Source organism: Lipotes vexillifer, unplaced genomic scaffold (assembly GCF_000442215.2).
Source record: "Lipotes vexillifer unplaced genomic scaffold, Lipotes_vexillifer_v1.1 scaffold1411, whole genome shotgun sequence".
Taxonomy (NCBI): domain Eukaryota; kingdom Metazoa; phylum Chordata; class Mammalia; order Artiodactyla; family Lipotidae; genus Lipotes; species Lipotes vexillifer.
This window is the reverse complement of record NW_006798086.1, coordinates 588104-606790: the sequence shown is the minus strand read 5'-3', so window position 1 is coordinate 606790 and position 18687 is coordinate 588104. Positions and strand designations below refer to the sequence as shown.

General features: G+C 39.4%; 1 protein-coding gene across 1 annotated transcript in view; it reads right to left on the bottom strand.

Annotated features, from left to right (window-relative positions):
* The window catches only part of NRXN1 (neurexin 1), a 1152893-nt gene that overhangs the window by 578352 nt on the left and 555854 nt on the right, over window positions 1-18687 (bottom strand). The window contains exons 13-15 of the mRNA XM_007470152.1: window positions 17554-17676; window positions 6487-6868; window positions 5067-5257 (exon numbers count right to left, since the gene is read on the bottom strand). Of these exons, the coding sequence (XP_007470214.1) occupies window positions 5067-5257; window positions 6487-6868; window positions 17554-17676 (696 nt within the window). The remainder of the gene's footprint in view (window positions 1-5066; window positions 5258-6486; window positions 6869-17553; window positions 17677-18687) is intronic.

The window sequence follows — 18687 nt, the reverse complement described above, 5'->3', positions numbered from 1 at the left end:
TTTTGTAAAATCTCCTTCCCTTACACACCGGAAAAAAAAAAAAAGAAAGAAAGAAAGAAAAAAAAAAAATCTAACAAAGATAGCCTAACCAACAGGATAGACAACATGTTCAATGCCATCTCCTGCTTTAAGGCTAAGCTCAAAGTCAGACTCTTCTCTGAAAGTTTCGTATTTGAGTAAATTATCTGGGCAAGGCAAGCAGGCGATCAGATGTTACATGGCTGAGTACACAAAGCTTGGGTATATTTAAACATGGTCAGGGTTTTGGAATAGAATCTGGACCACTGATTTATCGCAGCAATGATCTGTCTAAAACACTGAAGGGTAGAAAAAGGTGGGATATGTGGTCTATTCAGGACTGGAGAGGGTAGGTAGCTGAGTAACAGAGACTGATGTGAGATCAAGATGAAAAGAGCAAGAATTCTATTCATCCTCAAATCTCTGCTTAGAGATGGAGTCTATTTGAAATGACAGCCCTAGTCCAGTTGTCTCTGCTTAGGGGAGCTCTCAGTGGCTTGGAAGCATGATAAACAATAGCAGGTGTTTGCTTTCAAGGTAAGATTTGAGGAGGGATACAAGGAAGGTTAACAAGTACACACTAGTCATGGTGGTAAGAAGGGAAGAGACAAGATGGTAGGACAGAGGGAGAGCTCGCTCAAAACCCGTAGGGCCAAGGAATTGGGGTATGAGAGAGAAAACAAAGGTCAAAGCTCTGCCTGGGCTGACCTAGATGTGGCCTATGAAGGAATTATTCACTTTTAAGTAATTTTGCTAAGTGGCCACCTGAGGGCACTGTATCCTCTGCGCCTAGGAATCTCTCACTTTTCCCTCGTAAAGTAAATTTTCCTCAATTTGCTGAAGGATAAACTTAATAATGTCTTAAGGAAGGGGACCCATGGAAGATGGGGGCCAAAAGCAATCCTTCCCCCCATCTTTGCTCTTGAGCTAGATTAACGAATTAGCAAGACTGACCTCAATTCAAGTCCCTGGGTAGTTTCAAGGATTAAATAAAATAAGCTCATTTAAATCTATTTAGTGTTTAGTAGGGAATCAATGCATATGAGCTCCTTCCCATATACATACACATACAAACATACACTTTTGTCAAATACAGGAACAAGAGAAGGAACAGCAGGAAGAGTTACACCAACCCTTTCTCTCTCTAAAGGGGCCAGGACTCAGAAGTCCCACAATGAAAGTAAGTACAACTGCGCTAGGCAATCATTGCAGAGAGCACATTTCTGCGGCTCTTTCCACTGCGTGCTGCAGCTTGTACATAAAAGCCAGAGGGGATGCAGCGCAAACAGCTGGGAAATAAAGATGAAAGCAAAACTGTATCAGCGGGAAGAGACACACAACCCCCTGAGAACGTGGCAATGTCACGAAAGGCAATTTGAACAAGGTCACCCGCGTGGAATTCCTCGTCTCAGAGAGATTAGGCTCTTACCTATTTCTGACTACCTTCTTCCGAGTCAAGCTGGGGAATGGGATAAGCAGCCCCTAGCTCGCACACTTTCACAGTAAACTCCTGTCTATATAATGAAACAGAGCCACAAACAAAGGCATGCGTTATCCTAAAGGCTAACTGTGGAATTTTAGTTGGGCGAAAACAGAGTCCACTTCCCAGCGCCAGTGGAGCCTGTTGAGGCTTTCCCCCCACCCCACCCGCGCTCCCGCCTCCCATACGGCAGGTTTTGCGGCCTTATGCTGCCCTCTAGCGTCTTTTTCCGGTATGGTAACATGAGAAATACAAGCAAGGGTCCTGAAGCAACCAATGTCACTTTGGCCCAGGACTAGTAAAACAAAACAAAACAAAAGTAAACTTCTAACATAAAAGCAAAACCAAATTTTGTACCAAAATTCGAAAGTGAGTTAAATTTGGCCTCGACATAGACATTGCATTCATTCAGGGCTCTGAAACTCAGCATCTAGATTAGTGAGTGCCCTTTAAAAATGCAGACGACCTGGCCTTCCCTGTAGTCATTCTCAAATGATCCCTGCCTCAGTCCGTCTGAGGGGGTTGCGGAAATTTGCACCTCAAGAACCCCACCATAGGACTCTGATGTAGTTAAATAGATTGACCTCACTCTGAGAAGAACTAAAGATTATGGCAGTGACCTGACACAGAGTGTAGAATAAATCTGACAATTTTAATTCAATAAGGGCCAAAAGATACATAAAATAAATCCATTGTCCAAATTCGGTCTCCTCTCATTGTTTCTGCATTGAGAGTGGCTGAATCCTACGTGACTGGCATGCAAAGGAGACAGTGCTGTTAAATTCAGAGTGAACAGCTCCTGTCTGTGGTCTCCTGTCTCATTAAGCTCCCCTAATTCCAGGGGGCAGCATCCAGGTGGGAAGGAGAAACAATGCCTCTTCGCGCTTACTCATCCTTCAGGAATCTCTGAAACATTCCTTCCTCTAATATTCTACCTGGTGACACCACATTCTTTTCAATATCCTGATTGAAAAGATAGGGAATCCAGGGAATCCTGTTCTCTGTCCTGTCAATGTTCCCTCAGTGTCAGTCTTCTCCTTGGGACAGAAAGCTTCTTGTTACAGGAAGCCTGCCGCCCTCTTCGCACCTGTGCTCTCCACTCTGAGCACAGCGTCAGTGCTCAGTAAACACTCCTTATCTGACCAAGGCCCCTGGACCCACACACCAAAAGGCGGTGCTTGTGGAAGCTGAGAGATGTCCACCCCAGGACCATGCTCTCTTCTCAGGCTCCCTCGAGTTGGGGACACACATGGCAAGGGGGCTTCTTGGGGTTATTGCTGTCATTGGATCACACATCCAACTGACGAGTTCACAGCTTTGACTTTTAATGTTTAAGTTTAAAAAAGATTGTTTTTGATGTGGACCATTTTTAAAGTCCTTATTGAATTTGTTACAATGTTGCTTCTGTTTTATGTTTTTTGTTTTTTTTTTTGGCCGTGAGGCATGTGGGATCTTAGCTCCCCAACCAGGGGTCGAACACACACCCCCTGCATTGGAAGGTGAAGTCTTAACCACTGGACCACCAGGGAAGTCCCGAGTTTTAATTTTAGGAACTTGCTCTCACTTTATGGCATGGTCTGGTAAGTCTGTAAACAGGAGGGAACTTCACAAGGTTGAGGGGGATAGTCATTAGTATAGCGTCTCTTTATAGATCTGGAAATATACCTCAAATTTAAAGTGTATTTTTTTAAACACAAATGCACTCAGTCAGAATTCAATACTTAGCATCTTAATATTATATAAAACGCTATTTTCAATTCATAGTTTTAGTTTTTTAATCATGGATAAAGCCTTTCTTATATTCAAAATCATGAAACAATCAACGTTTTAACAAAAATCAGCTCTGAGCGTTTCTTAGGTTTGTAAAGGTCCCCTCCACCACCAGAAAGAATCCCGTACCATGTCTTCCAATTACTCTCACTTCAATTTTTTAAGGGACAATAGGCAAATATTTACTTTTCAGGAGACAGTGCCCTAATTGTCTTTTCTAGACATTTTAGTGTTCCACCTAGTGTTCAAGGTTTCGAGGGAAGCTCATTTATGCTTACTGAGGTCTCTCCCTACACAAAGAGGACCACATTTTGCTTTAGCTTTGGTGGTTGGCATGGCCAGCACACGACCGTCACAATCTCTCCCTTTCCTTGACAATTACCACCTGAGCCCGCTGTGCAAAACAGGGACACCCACGAAATAGGGACAGAAAATGCCCTCCATTCACTTCAGTCAGAGAGAAGAAAGAGGTGTAGACTGTAAAACAGCATTTCCTTTGAATTTCATTTTACTTTGTGAGCTAAGCTATTAGATTTGTAGGTACAAACAGGCTCTCTTTGAAGTTAACAAGAGGCCCACTCTGAGAAGGGAGACAGCCATCACCACACATTTTATGTGTTAGACAAATATAGTACTGGGATTGTAAATATATTCTGCAATTACAGAAAGTGAAACCCTTTTCTGTCTTCTTTCACCTTACTCACAGCTTCTTTTTTCTCTAGAAAGAATTATGTTGGGTTTTCTCTTTCCAGTTCCCTAACTCCCCAATGTATTTATCTTTTAAATCAAAGGGAAAGATCCCATCAGTACAAATGAACAGCTCTTGCCAAGCAAAAATGATGACCATGATGATTCCTGCAGGGCTTTGGAATGCACCCAGTCAGCGCAGAAGGAGCAATGGAGGGGCCATGTGTCAGAACTGGGGTTATGATTCGCTCTGCTGATGTAGTTGTTTTAACCCTGGGCAAGCCATTCAAAGCTCAGATTTCCTACATTCACAAGGAAGCGCTAATAACATCTTGTCCAATGCTTGTTGTTGTGTTAAGTGAGATGGATATATGGACATACTCTTAGCAAATCACAAAGACCCATTCAAATAGAAACTTCTGTTATTTTCCATTATTGACAGATTTTCTAAGTATTCTGTCTTGTTCACTTAAGAAATCAAGTATCCATAAGGAAGGAAATGTAAAGCAATTATACTCCGATAAAGATGCTAAAAAAAAAAATAAGGAAGGAAAAAGTCTGTTAGGACTTCCTTAGCAGCTGGTGAAAGAACATTCCCATTGGTGTTTGTGGGTGTTGGGAGGGATTCACCATTGGGAGACACAGGGTATAAGCCAGCCTTAGACACCTGTTGGTGAGAGGCTCTGTAAGTATCTAGGAAACCTCACCAAGAAGAGAAAACTAATAAGCTCTAGAAGAAACTCAGTAGGTATCTGGTTACCTTGACTCCAAATCAGCTAAAAGCTGTTGGGACTAAAGAAACTTGCAAACGCCTACTTTTCTTTATAATATCAAGACTAAGATACATTCTTCTCTACTCCTTAAATTTTAATCATGCATGCATTCTTAGGTGTTGCATTTTTTGAGCTGCTATTAAAAATACATGTTTCTGCCACATTAAAGGGGGAGCAGAGGCTTGTGTGTTGTATTATTAATTACATGTTGGAGATGAAATTCTGGTCAGTCTTTGCAAAAGGTACCCACACCCTGCCCCCCCCCCAAAGCAAAGTTTGTGCCACATGAGCACAAACCATGTGGGTTCCTGCCTGCTGCTCTGACTCCGTGCACTTACTCTTAAGGTCCAAGTTCCTGGCTCCCGCTGTGATTTGCGTTGTGATTTTCGTGTCAATCTTTACAGTGTGGAGGTTGCTGGTGTCCCTTGATATCATCACGTTGTGCCACTGATTGTCATTGAGAGGTTTATTTGAGCTCCCTTTGATGAGGTTAGCACCATTTCCCAAATCAAAGACGTAATGTAAGTACCTGGGAAAAAAGGGAAGGTGGAAAAGTGCCATCGCTTTTTGAATTTCTGATGGAGTCAAACTGCTTATTACAAACAGAGATCTCTTTTTCAGGTGGTTGCATCCTTGCTAGAAGTCATGAGAGTGAGTTGTAAAGAAGCTCAACTAACAAGAGGGTAAGAAACACTACTCTGTTCCAGCAAGGAGGATTATTCATTGTCTTCAATATAGGAAATAGTGAAAACATTTTTTAAATTGTGGTCCACATTCCACTTCATCGCTGTGGAAGATAAATATCTGTCACTACTCATTCCCTATTTTCCACCACTCTCTCCATCCTCTGCCAACCACACAGAACTGGCGATTCTCAGCTTCCTGCACTTGTCTCCTGCCATCTTGAATGCCTATTTCTCTATGGGAAATGTGCACTCATTTCTTCAAGACCAGCTCAGGTAGCCACTCCCGAACTCATAGGTTTTCCTAATTTTGCTAAATAATCTCCTGAACCTTTGCCCAAGATCATATTAGGAAACTTCCTGGTGCTTTTCTGCTAAATTTATGTGTTCACCTGTATCCCCTAGGGTTGTGTGCATCTGTGTGCCTTGGGGTGGTGGAATCTGAAGTGTGCACTGGAGTGGCAAGGAATATATATATATATATATATATATATATATATATATATATGTAAACTAGTGTGTGGCATATTATCTAGCCAATTGTAAATGTGCAATGATATTCACCGACTGAATGAATAAATACCTAAATCAATGAAAAGATACCAAATGTTCATCACAGTTTCAAGGAAATGTCATAAAAATCTTTCTAAATTCTTCAAGAAACTCTGACATAGAATTAAGCCTCAGTTAAATGGGATTTTGTGGAGTTGAAGTAATCTGCTTGCATGAATCAGCTATTTAACTTAGCTATTTAACTTAGCCGACAAGTGTAGAAATTCTTTTGTGGAATTACCATGTGCGTAGTAAAGAAATCCACATATGAAGAGTAAGACTTATGGAACGCCTACAATAAATTAGAACTTGACACTATTTGTACCTTATGTATGGAAATGTAGATATAAAAAACTGTACTGAATCCCTATTAACTTTATAAGATACCTAAAAAGTGGTTTAAACAAATGCATTATTTGCAAACCACCCTCCCTGCCCACCACCTTCTGTTTAATGTATAATTGTGGAACTTGAGGTTCATTTTCATAAAGCTCTGTTTGTCATTGAATGGACCTGTACTTACCCTTTAACTAATTCAACCACAATAAAGTCGTTTCCATCCCCACTGTTATACAGAATTAGTCCATCTAGGGATGTTGTCTTGAACTGGAAGAAAAGATGCATAGAAGTGTAGGCTTGCAACGTAGCTAAGGCAACATAGCTCGATTTGGTCTTGAAGGTGACAGGGTCTGCTATGATGTTCCTGAAGCCAAACCTGGCATTGAGCTCACAATAATCTATGTCGCCATTTTTACACAAGTCAATGTATGCCATTCCATTAAATGTCAGGCTCTGCAGGTGTCCAATGAAGTTGGAGGGAACAGAAGACAGATACCGGCGTTCCGTGATGATGCCCGTCTCTATGTTATGAAACTCCAGCCTCGTATGATCCCCCGCCATTTGACCTAAAAGAGAAGATGGTGTATTATTATTTTCTGCATCTGAAGGGCACTTTCAACTTTAGACTTCCATAGCAAAATCACATTTTAAAATGCAAGGATCTAAAGACCTCCTTGATATTCAGTTATGTATATTAAAAATGAGAAATGACCTTACATGGTGAGGCTGAATTACTTAATAAAACTTTCTTAGGTCAAGTTTTAATATCTGTCCAAATTTTAGTCTTAATGAAAATGATCCTCATTAACTAAAGTTGCAGAATTTTTTCAAACTAGAAGAAAGAATAAAGGAAGGAAAAAATGAAGAAAGGAAGAGAGAAAGGGTAAGAGGAAGAAGAGAGAGAAAGGAAAAGGAAGGAAGGGAGGAAGGGAGGGAGGGAGGGAGGGAGGGAATGGAGGAGGATGAGGGGCAATGACTACCCTAAATCATCCCAGTAGAAAGTGATACATCCCAGCTCCATGGTGATGTGATGTTTGTATTTATAAAGAATGTTCTTTGGGCTTCCCTGGTGGCGCAGTGGTTGAGAATCTGCCTGCTAATGCAGGGGACATGGGTTCAAGCCCTGGTCTGGGAGGATCCCACATGTCGCGGAGCAACTGGGCCCGTGAGCCACAACTACTGAACCTGCGCGTCTGGAGCCTGTGCTCCGCAACAAGAGAGACCGCGATAGTGAGAGGCCCGCGCACCGCGATGAAGATTGGCCCCCGCTTGCCACAACTAGAGAAAGCCCTCGCACAGAAAGGAAGACCCAACAGAGCAAAAATAAATAAATAAATTAATTAATTAATAAATTCCTATCCCCAACATCTTCTTTAAAAAAAAAAAAAAACACACACACAATAAAAACGCATATGCCCTTTAAAAAAAAAAAATGTTCTTCAAGAAAAACTAAAAGTAACAATATAACAATAGAAATAATGAAGAGCTGCTGACTATTCTTCCAATTATGAACCATGAAAATGTGTTTCAAGTTAAATATGTACTTTTCACCTTCCCTTTTCTATACTGAATAATTCCGTCTTTCCTAGACCTAGTCTCCCAATCACGAAGAATTCCTGTTGATCTCTTCTGGCCCTCTGCCATTTTCCTTGCACTTAGGTTTTGGATACCTAAATTGAGCACAACATACCAGTTCAAGGCATGTCCAATTTTAAGAATAAGAGTAAAATTATTCCACATTACCACAAAGTATAATCTTCTATTAAACATCCTAGTGTGAAGCTTGGTTGCCAATTTATTTAGTGATTCACTCTTCAACTCAACCCCATCCCTGTTCATCCTGCCATATTTCTCTGCCAACCCCATTAAAAGGCTACTTAGTCCCGTCTTTACCTCCAGAGTGATCATTGTACCTACCTGCAAGGTTGAAGTCAAAATTAACAAAGATGTGAACTTGCTTTCTAAAGCACAGCAGTGAAGTACTCTTATCATTGCTAGTGATTCACTCCTTGCATCTTGTTCTTGTCTAATTAAACTCATTCACTGTCTTCAGAAACTCAAAAAGGTCATTTAAATTGCAGTCAAGTTCTTCCAGGTGTTAGCTTCACTACTCAGTTTGGCGTAATTGGAAATTTTATCGAGCTTACCCTATCCCATCATCCCTGATATTAATGAAAATATGAATTAGAGCCAATCCCACTCTCAGCCCTGGGAAGATGCACTGAACCTTCTTCCCAGGTGTAATAAGGATTGAACACCCCCCTTTGTGGGCCTCCTTCAACCAGTCTGACAGATTTCCATTTCTTTAGAAAAAAACAATAAAATACTAGGTGGCATTTTAAAGGAAATGCCTGTAATTAAATCATAAAAGGCATACTTTTTTTGTTGCACAAGAAAAACTGCCCACATACTTAACTGATTTTGATGTTAACAAACTCATTGGTATAAAAAACTCTCCCCTGAGCTGTACTTAATGCTCCTTAATTTCCATACCTCTTTACTAGTCCTTGATCCTGACAACGGCAGTCCTGTCATCCCTTGGCATGTTCTCTTTTCAGTTATTAGTTTGTTCTGACTCCTTCTCTGCAAATGTGCTTTTTTTTTTAATACAAAAAATAGCACTGTAAACAGTTGTCTCTCCTCCCTCCTCCCCACTATACCTCCTTCTTGTCTATCCCAAGCAAAAATACTGTTAAATCCTTAGCAATTCTGGTTTCTCATATGACATCACTTTTCTCCCCTTCTTCAGTTCTTTTGTTCAGTGACCTCAATACTAATCTGTGTGAAACTACCTCTTGGGTAGCAAATAAAATTAGCCTTTAATAATTTTCAAAGATAAATCACTAGAGACACCAGTAACATTGAATTAACAAGCTAAATAGAATGAAGAATATGCAAAGCTGAAAAGAATTACTTGGGCTTTTCTATCTCCTTGCGTTATTTTATCTTTTTCATGATATTAAAATCCGAGTCTTAACTTGGTGAACCCACCCAGATCCTGAAACTGTCATGTTTTCTTCTTAAAAGCGACATTAATGAACCAACTGACAGTAAGAGAATATCCAGAAAAAATATTTCTAATACTTGAAATTAAATGTTACTCCAAATTGTCCAGTTCTTGGCAGCTCTGAAATAGGGAAGCACATTTTGTTCAGCAGAACTGAGAAAGAAGTTCAGTGATAAAAATAACACATATTGTCTGTTTTCTTTTCTCAAAGGAATAGAATATGTATGCAGAGCATACATAAAAAAAAGTAGTAAAAAAGCATTGGAGCAACCATGGCCCAATTATAAGAAAAATCATTATGGCCCATGTTCAAGAGCCTACTCTTTCTTTAATAAGCATATATAAATTTCATTGACAGTAATGGCAGATATGTTTGCTCATGAAGGAGAATTAGCACCTAAAAGCCATTATCCACTGCCTAATAAAACATTTACTGCTGCCTTTTAAAAATCCCTTTTTCCTCAGAATTTATTCCCATGTTTAATCCTCAGTTGGCAATGTAGCCACCTCTACTATTGTATACATATATCGACTAAGAAAAAATAAAGGACAATGAAGGAGAAATATTTTTAAGGCTCCACTCGTTAAAAAAATGCAGCATCTTTCCTAGAGATTTACTGGAAAAGGAGAATTTGAAATTAACAGAATGCCTCTGATCAGTGTCTGGGGCATCCAGATTGATGATAATCTCCAATAAGAAACAACCACCTGGGTGGTGTGTTTGCACAGAAATCTCAATTTCTAAATCAAATCTTTCTACCAAAACAGATAGCAAGATTTGATGCTGAGCCTTGCTCTGAGTTGGGTTAAATTTCTGCTGCAGAAGAAAATGACCACCCCTCCCCAGCCTTAGATCCACTTGTTAATTCACTGAAAGTTATTGAAAGTTACTGAGTGTGTAGTATACGTATAAGGCAGGTGCTGTATTAGGCAATTAAGAAATAATGTTGACAGAAGCAGACTTAGCTCTGTTTTCACAAAATTCATGGTCTATTGGGGTAAGGCAGACAAAACCAGGTAAGAAAATAATGAACTATGTGATGATAAAACTCAGAAAATGCCATGAATTTGATGAACAGCATGCTGGGTTGGTAAATATGGAATGCGGGCAAGTACCTGAGTAGATATTTAAGTTCGATTTGAAGAACTGAAAGGAGAGAAAGCCATTAAGAAGTGGAGAGAAGGAAGAGGCAGGTGGATTCCAGGAAGGAGAGACAGATGAACAGAGGCTCTCGGGTGAGAAAAACCCAGAGAGTGTGGCTGGAGAGTCATGAGTAAGTGACGTTAGTGCTCAGATGAGATGGGAAGACGAGTCAGGGGTCAGATGTCACAGTGCCTCCTGATTCTATTAGGAGCTACTGAAGGCTTTTAGGCAGACGTAATACGTGAGTGTGAGTGTGTGTGTGTGTGTGTGTGTGTGTGTGTGTGTGTGTGTGTGTGTGTATTTGATCTCCCTGTTGTGGATATAGTAGATTGTAGACAATACGAAGTAGAGTGTTTATAGAAGAAATGGAAAAAATGGACAAAATAAGATAGTCTCGCCAATATAATTACAGGATTTATTAATAATGTACAGAATGATGGAGAAGGGGGAAATAATGCTGGTCCCAGCTTCCAGGCTTGGGTAATTGGATATGCAGTGAATAGTGTTCAACAAAGGCCACACACACTAACATACACACACATACAGAACACACAACTCCAGATATTTTAGACAGACTAGGTGGTATGCTGAAACCCAAGGACTCCCTACTTAGGGATCCCATACAGTGTGTAGAACATTTCCCCATCTGAGTTCTGGGGAATCTCTCTCTTCTCGGGCTTCTTTGCTGGCAACTGCTTACCCTCATGAGCCTTGGTGAGGTTCAGACATTCCCAGGAATGACCTGAGTATGTACTATCCTGTATTCAACAAATATTGACTTAACAGTATATATAACTCTGATTTAAAGATACGGTCAAATGTAGGACTTTGCATGAAGAGATTCCAGCGTTTTCCTTTAAAATTGTTTCTTGTTCAGTGATTTCTGAACTTGCTGTAAAATTTAATAAGAAATGTCTATTGCTTTCCTGATTCATGGCTGGCTTCATGTGGCCACTAGAGTGTTTGAAAAAGTCTCATTCCAAACTGAAGCCTCAATGGCAAGGTTCCACTGCATCTTTGGAAACCTTTTTTATGCTATATAACTCAAGGCTGACTTTTTATTCTTATGAATTATTGACTTTCATGAGATCTTTGGCAAAACATAATTTCCCAAATATGAATCACCCTGATGACAATTACTGTGAAAAACAAAAAACAAAACATTGTCTTTAGTTCTGAGAAGCAAGATGCTGGGAGCTGGGGGAACAGAAGAGGTGTGGTGGAGGAGTGGGGGAAGGATATGCATAATTTGTGGGAATCATCAATGTTTACTCAGTTTGTATGCCCATTCATCTTTGAACTCTGAGAAACAGCAAGTTGGTTTCCACAACTGAAAAAACTTTCAACTCCTACACAATGGAGAGGGGATAGAATATAATTTCTGCTCTAAGGCCTTGGCAGTTTTGAGAAAGAGTAAATGGCAGGCTAATTTACTGAAATGCTGGTTTATATTTTGTTCTCCCTTCAGTTCTAAGAAACTAGCCAAGTCCCTTGTAGCACTTTGCCTCAAAGGCTTTTACTTGGCAGAAAGCGGAAGGCAACTTTCTGGAAAACAACACCTTTTCTAATCTTTTCTGAAGGCCTAGTTTGCAAGGTGTTCAAGAAAGGAAAAAGTAATGAGCAGAATGCATTTGAGGGCTGAACTAGATGAGGCAATTACCACTGACTAGGAGACAGAGATGAACATCGGTGGGATTTAGCAGTACTGAGTGCCAGCATCCTGCTCTCTGGTCAGGTTCAGGGTTTCAGAGAGAACTGATGAGGTAAACCTTGGCGGACTGAACCACAGCTCTTCAGCGACCGGAGTCAGCAAAGACCCTCTGCCTCTCCTAGGACAGGAGCAACAGGCTTCTTGTCGCTTAAAGGACAAACTTGGAGAACTGTCTTTCTTGGTGAGAACCAGTGAAGACAGAAGCCAACAGGAGCTTCTGCATGATCCAGGGTGTGGGTGGGAGTGGGGGTGATGGCACATGACTGATTAAATATCCTGTAACCCCAGAAGAAAGGCCTAAGGTCTGATTCAAATTGATGTAAGGTCAATTAATAAATGTGCCATCTCTTGCACCCCTGAGTTGGTGGGCTGAGACTCCTAATTTTAATAATACCTCCTGGAAAAAAAAATCTGTTAAACAAATGTGTTTGTCATCCAAATTTGGCAATTTTGAAAGGGAATTCCTTTTCTTTCAGATCATAAGCGAAACCTTACCAATGGCCTATGGATTCCTAATGAGGTCTTAGGTGCCAGAGTTTCCCAGTATTAACCAGCCAAGGAGACATGGGTGACTTCACCGTGAAGAAACAGTGCATGCTCAGGAGCAGAAGAGTGGAAACATGTGACATTAACTTAGGAATGATCCCGCAACAGAGTCAATTCTCTCTGAGTTCTCCTTTGAATCCACCACTTATTTGTTCCTATATTGATAAGCCAACTACATCCATATAAGTATCTGTTAACTCTGCTTCCTAACATTATGATTGCTGGTGAGAGATAAATGCACAACCATTTAAGTAACAAAGGAATGATGTATTCACTGGAAGTTGAAGAAAGCAACTGACTAATACAGAATATAACTATTCACTTAGAAGTTTGGTAGGAATCTATGCGATTGAAGAGATATATCTTAAATTTTAATGAAAATTACACGGCAATTCATTTAGGGAACATTTCTGTTACAATGATCATTTTCATACTCTATTCATCACTTCCTAATTCACAATGTGTTGCACTGATTTTAAAAGCATGCTAACGTTCTACACACGACTATAATTAAATACATAAGAATGGGAGGGAAAAAACGAAGCTGAACTAAATAAAACTAATTGTATTTCAAATGACTACTATAACTACAGTAAAGGGAAAGGAAGGAAGGAAAAGGAAAGGAAAAAACGAAGAAAGGAACTAATCAAAGTTATTTATCCACTTAGCATTTGACCATACACATTAAATCTTAGGCAGTAAGGACTGAGAAGAATCACAAACTAATCGTGAATAGTTTTCAGTCCGCAGTACTCGTGGTAGTGTGGGCAATTTAAAGCAATTCTGAGACTATTGTAGATGTATGACTGGATTGGGCAAATGAGAAAATGACATCACTGCAAGCCAAGATTCCACCTTGGAAGAAGGGATATGAAAACATGGAATGGGGGAGTCAAGAAACAATGCTGTAGATATGGAGGTGCTAGTGTGAACTCATGTTTTCTAAAATACGTGTATATGCATTTTATGTAATTGTGTAATTGTGTAATTGATATGTATGTATGTACATATTTATGTGGAGAAACCTATTAAGACATATATATGTACATATCTATAGTGTATATATATGCAGGTATATGTATATATGCTTGAGTATATTTCCTATCTTAGTCTCCTGAAAAGGTCACGAAGCAGCACTGAGCATACCGATAGCAACCACTTAGATCTTGGTCTGTAATATAATTCTCCACTAGATGGAATGTGAACGTCTGATTCCAAGGCTGAGGCACGGCAGGTAAAAGTTGTGCCTGAAATATACTGTTATGCCAGAAAGTGAAGAAGTGCTAAAAACAAATGCTGGAGTGGAGGCATATGTCACAATCCCAGAGGCCAACTTCATGGGATTCACAGTGGCCCCAACAGGGACATTTTAAGCACCAAAATAATTAAGTGAAGTAATTATAAACTACTTGAAAATACAGAAACTTGTGGGTCTATACCAATAAGAAAGGAAGGAAGGACGGAAGGAAGGAAGGAAAGAGGAGGATGATGAGAGAAGGAGGAAAAGAAAAAGAAGAAAGGGAAAGAAAGAAAAAGAAAGAATGAAGGGATAGCTCTTGTATATAGTAGAATACTAAGTGCTGACTCTAAAGGTGGAAAGAGAGATGGAGTTTGAAAATAATCACTTGTAACTACTGTGTTAAAGACTGGATCAGGTAAAATCTTCAGCGGATGATACGTCTAGGGCAAGTTTTTGATGAAGTACGGATATTTTCATTGTCTTAACACGTCTCTCCACAGTTTATTAGTTGTAAGGGAGAAAAACATACTGTTCAGTGGAGAAACTGGGCAACATGTTGACCAAGCGTTAAAATCATGAGTCCAGGACATGGACATCATTTCCCTGCAGATGGGATACTGTAAGAAGACTACACCATCAACAATGTTTTGCATCCAAGAATGCAAAACGTGAATATAATCATGGCGAAACATCAGATAAGCCCAAAAAGTGACTTTACATTGATAAAAGGTCAGAGACATCATCAAAGACAAAGAAAGTCTAAGGTAATGTTTTCCATTAAAGGGGGCTAAAGAGACGTGAAAACAAACTGCAGTGTCTGGCCCTAGACTGAATGCTCTGATGGAAGCAAAAATGCTACAAAAGACAACATTGGGCCAACTGACAAACGGGGAATATGGATGAGAGAAGAGATAAAACTATAAAGCAGAAACTAACACACCATTGTAAAGCAATTATATTCCAATAAAGATGTTAAAAAATATTGTATCAATGCCAAATTTACTGAAGTTGGTGACTCTTTGCTCTGTAAAGGGATATCCCTATTTTTAGAAAATGCACACTGAAGTATTTAGAATGAAGGGCTATTAAGTATATAACTTATCCTCAGTTGGTTAAGAAAAAAATTAGAGAGTGAAAATGTCAAAGCAAATAGGACAACACGCTCACCACAGTAAAAGTATATCAGTGTTCTTTGAACTGAAATTTTTTTTTTTTTGAAATTTTTTGTAAATTTGAAATTATTTTTTTTTGAAATTTTTTTACTTTTGAAATTTTTTGTAAATTTGAAATTATTTCTAAACAAAACTTAAAAAAAAAATGTATTGCATCAGTCTTTTGTTTCTATACCTTCTTCACTCACTGTATCACAGGACTTTACTACTTTACAGCCTGAAGTAGTTAGTACATTGCACAGGATTCATTTTGCTCAAAAAATATTATCTTAGCTTACTTTCCAGCTTAAATGCAGCAACCTCCAACTGCCTGAAAACCCATGAAGTATGAATTCCTTCATTTGGAGCACTGACCTATTGGCCCCCAAAGGCCATTCTAGCCATGTCAACCGTCCTATGGTTGCATGAAACAAAACAAACCTTCTCTGTTCCCTGAACATAAGTCTGTCTAGCCCCATCTAAGCCATACTTCCCTGTGTGGAATGCTTTCCCAGATACTTTTATCTTCCGTATTATCCTTTCTTTACAGGCTAGTTCAGATATTAACTATTGCTTTAAGCTACTCCTGAAACCTTTAAGCTCTTTTGAACCCCAAGAACATGAATTGTTTACTCAACCGTTTAGTACATTACATGCTACCCTACATGATCGGTCATCATGTGATTTTGATATGTGTATATATTATCCTCATAAAATCATGTTATGTCCAGGAAAGCATTCATCATAGAGTCATACATATATTAGGATATTAATAAATATAAATAAATGAACCATGAGTCAAAAAGCAAACAAATTTTTAAAAGTTCACAAATAAACAAAATTAAAAAATAAATCTAGGTGCTCTCTCAGTTCTGGTAACAATGGCATTTCAAAGAAACATAAGTCACTTAACCTCTTTGAACCTCAGCTTTCTCATCTATAAAGTGAGAATGTATATACCCTATCTACTTCATAGGGCTGTGTGAGATTTGAGACAAACTTAAGGGACTGAAGAATGTTCTACTGTGATTCTCACCTGTCCTTGTCCCTGGCAGTTATTTCTGCCCAACCTCTTGCACATGACCTTAGACCCTGTTAACTTCTACCCCTTTTGATAAAACCGAGATTGTCCAAAGAGCGGATGCTAATCTACAGAAACAATTCATTCTTCTTCCAAGAACTGCCTTTAACTAGCTGAACTTCAGCTAACACTCCTGCCAAAGCCCTATAAAAATTCTGCCTTCCTTCCCTAAGTCAACACAGTTTCTTCAGAGACTTCTTGTGTTTGGCAATGTTGAATAAAGGCTTATGCTAATGGCTCCCTGGTTGATTTCCTTCCTGGGAGAATAAAATGACATAACATAGCAGTGGTATTTAAATGCCAATCCACGGACAAGCTGCATTAGAGTTCTTCTGAGAGATTTTAAGAAAAAATAATAATGATGAGCTCCTCCCACACTTTCTGTGGTGTCTGGTCAGGAATTGATCCTTTTAAAGATAATTCTGAAACAAAGCAAGGTTGCCCCCATGTGTAGAAAAAAGTTTTGGAAAGCCATAAAGGGCTAATGAAATACAAGCTGGTAAGAGATCTCTGATTGGTAGTTTGCTTCATTTGAACTCAGGAATGATTCTCTTAAAAGTTAAAATCCCATACATGATATTTCTACATTGATACAATCACCTGATCTCTGAGTATGGAAACCCCCTTGAGACTGAATGTAGAACAGACACTTCTCTGCTGCACAAGGACTGTCTTGTGCCTTGTACTAAAATAATTAACAGGGAGATATTCTCTCAAAAAGAAAAAGGAGCTAATATCCCAGCGGGTCATGTGCTTGAAGTTATTTTCAGCAGAGAGAATAAAGGTGCACCGATTCCTCTTTCATTCGGTTTGCCTATGTCTCCGGGATGCACCTTTATGTGGCTCACCTCAGTCAGGAATCTACAAATCAGGGATTGAACTTGACATTCTTAACATCAGAATTTAACCAACAGAGCTAAATGGCCAAAAATGATCTATTATAGCTTAAAATAAAAAGCAGTTCACCTGACAGAATGCCAGCATATCTATCAATATACCCAGAAGCTAAAAAGTATAACTTGCTGCTGTTCATTGCCTAAATATATAAGAAACAAAGAAATTGAACAGAAATTGGCATCCAAACAATAATTTCAATATTTTATAAAGCCCTAAGATATTTATCAAGCCATAAAATTAAAATATAACTTCTTTCTGCATTATTAAATGGAAAAGAACATGACAAAAATTGTTGCTTATTTGAGAGAAAAAAACACTTAACATGCTGCTTATTAAATTTACTTGTTGCTGGAAGAACTGGAATAAGAAATGAACTGTGTGTATCAGCTTCAATTGTTCACTTGGTTTTCAGAGTCAACTGCAAGAAACAGGAAAGTCTAAAGCTTCAACAAGGCAAAGGCGATGGGGCTTTACCTGTCATGGCCTGTTGATCATCCACCGTTAACTTTAAACTTTTTCCTCGACGAACCACACGCACTGTGTGCCATTCGTTATCATTGAGGTTATAGCCGGCAAAAAGGGTCTCGGGACCTTTGCCTGTAGAATATGCCAAACAGTCATTATGGACACTCAGAATCAGTCAAGCAAACGAACCTCACAGAGAGTGAGAGAAAGAGACAGAGGAAGCGGGGAAGTGAGGGAGAGGGAGGAGAGAGGAGAGAAAGAGGAGACAGAGAGAGCAGAGACTGGCTGGATCAATTCTCAAGCCCATTAGAGTCATAGCAAGCAAGGAAAATTACCGTTAACAGACATTCTGTAACACTTTAAGAAGGATCTTTAACATTACACATTGATCAAAGACAAACGAATTCACCTGTTGTTATAAATAGGCACAGTCAATACAGCATTGGGAAGCCTCCTAAATCTGCACACACTTTTCCCTCCCTCAGGAATTCTCTGATTTTGCCTTATCACTTTCTTGCTAATGAAGTAGCTAGCAGTCATGAAACCTCTGACCTTGGGGAGAGATGTGACCACAGGTCATTAGCTCACCATTTTCAGTCAATGGCACCTGGTGGATTAGGCTGGCAAGGAGGCAGCTCTGGGTACGAGACTATGTGATGGCTGCTCTTCGCTCTTACATCATGTACCTCCAATGTTCACCAGCTTCATAAATGTATAGAATGTTGTGTCTGAGAACTAAGTCTGGTGGAGGCACAGACAGTGGGTACAGGTAAAAGAATGGACTCTTAGGAGGTGAAGAAAGTGAAGAAAACACTGCCAATAAAGGGCTGAGTGTTGAGTAGGAGGGAAGAAAAAACAAATGAGATTAAGTAGCAGTACAGGGAAGTGATGCCCAGCTAAGGACCAAAGGAAAGAGGACAAGAAGTGTAACCTACTGGGAAAGCAACCGCAAGTGAACCCATGTAAACCTGTAAAAGTTGAATTTAAATTGGCTTAGGACAGAGAGGTTATTTCAGGAGGTATTTTGAAATTATTGATATGACAAAGTTAGACAAATGTCTCTCTTCCACATAAAAACGAAGGGAAAAAAGAGCTTTCAATAGAACTGGAATTTTTTTTTTTTTTTTTTTTTTTTTTTTTTTT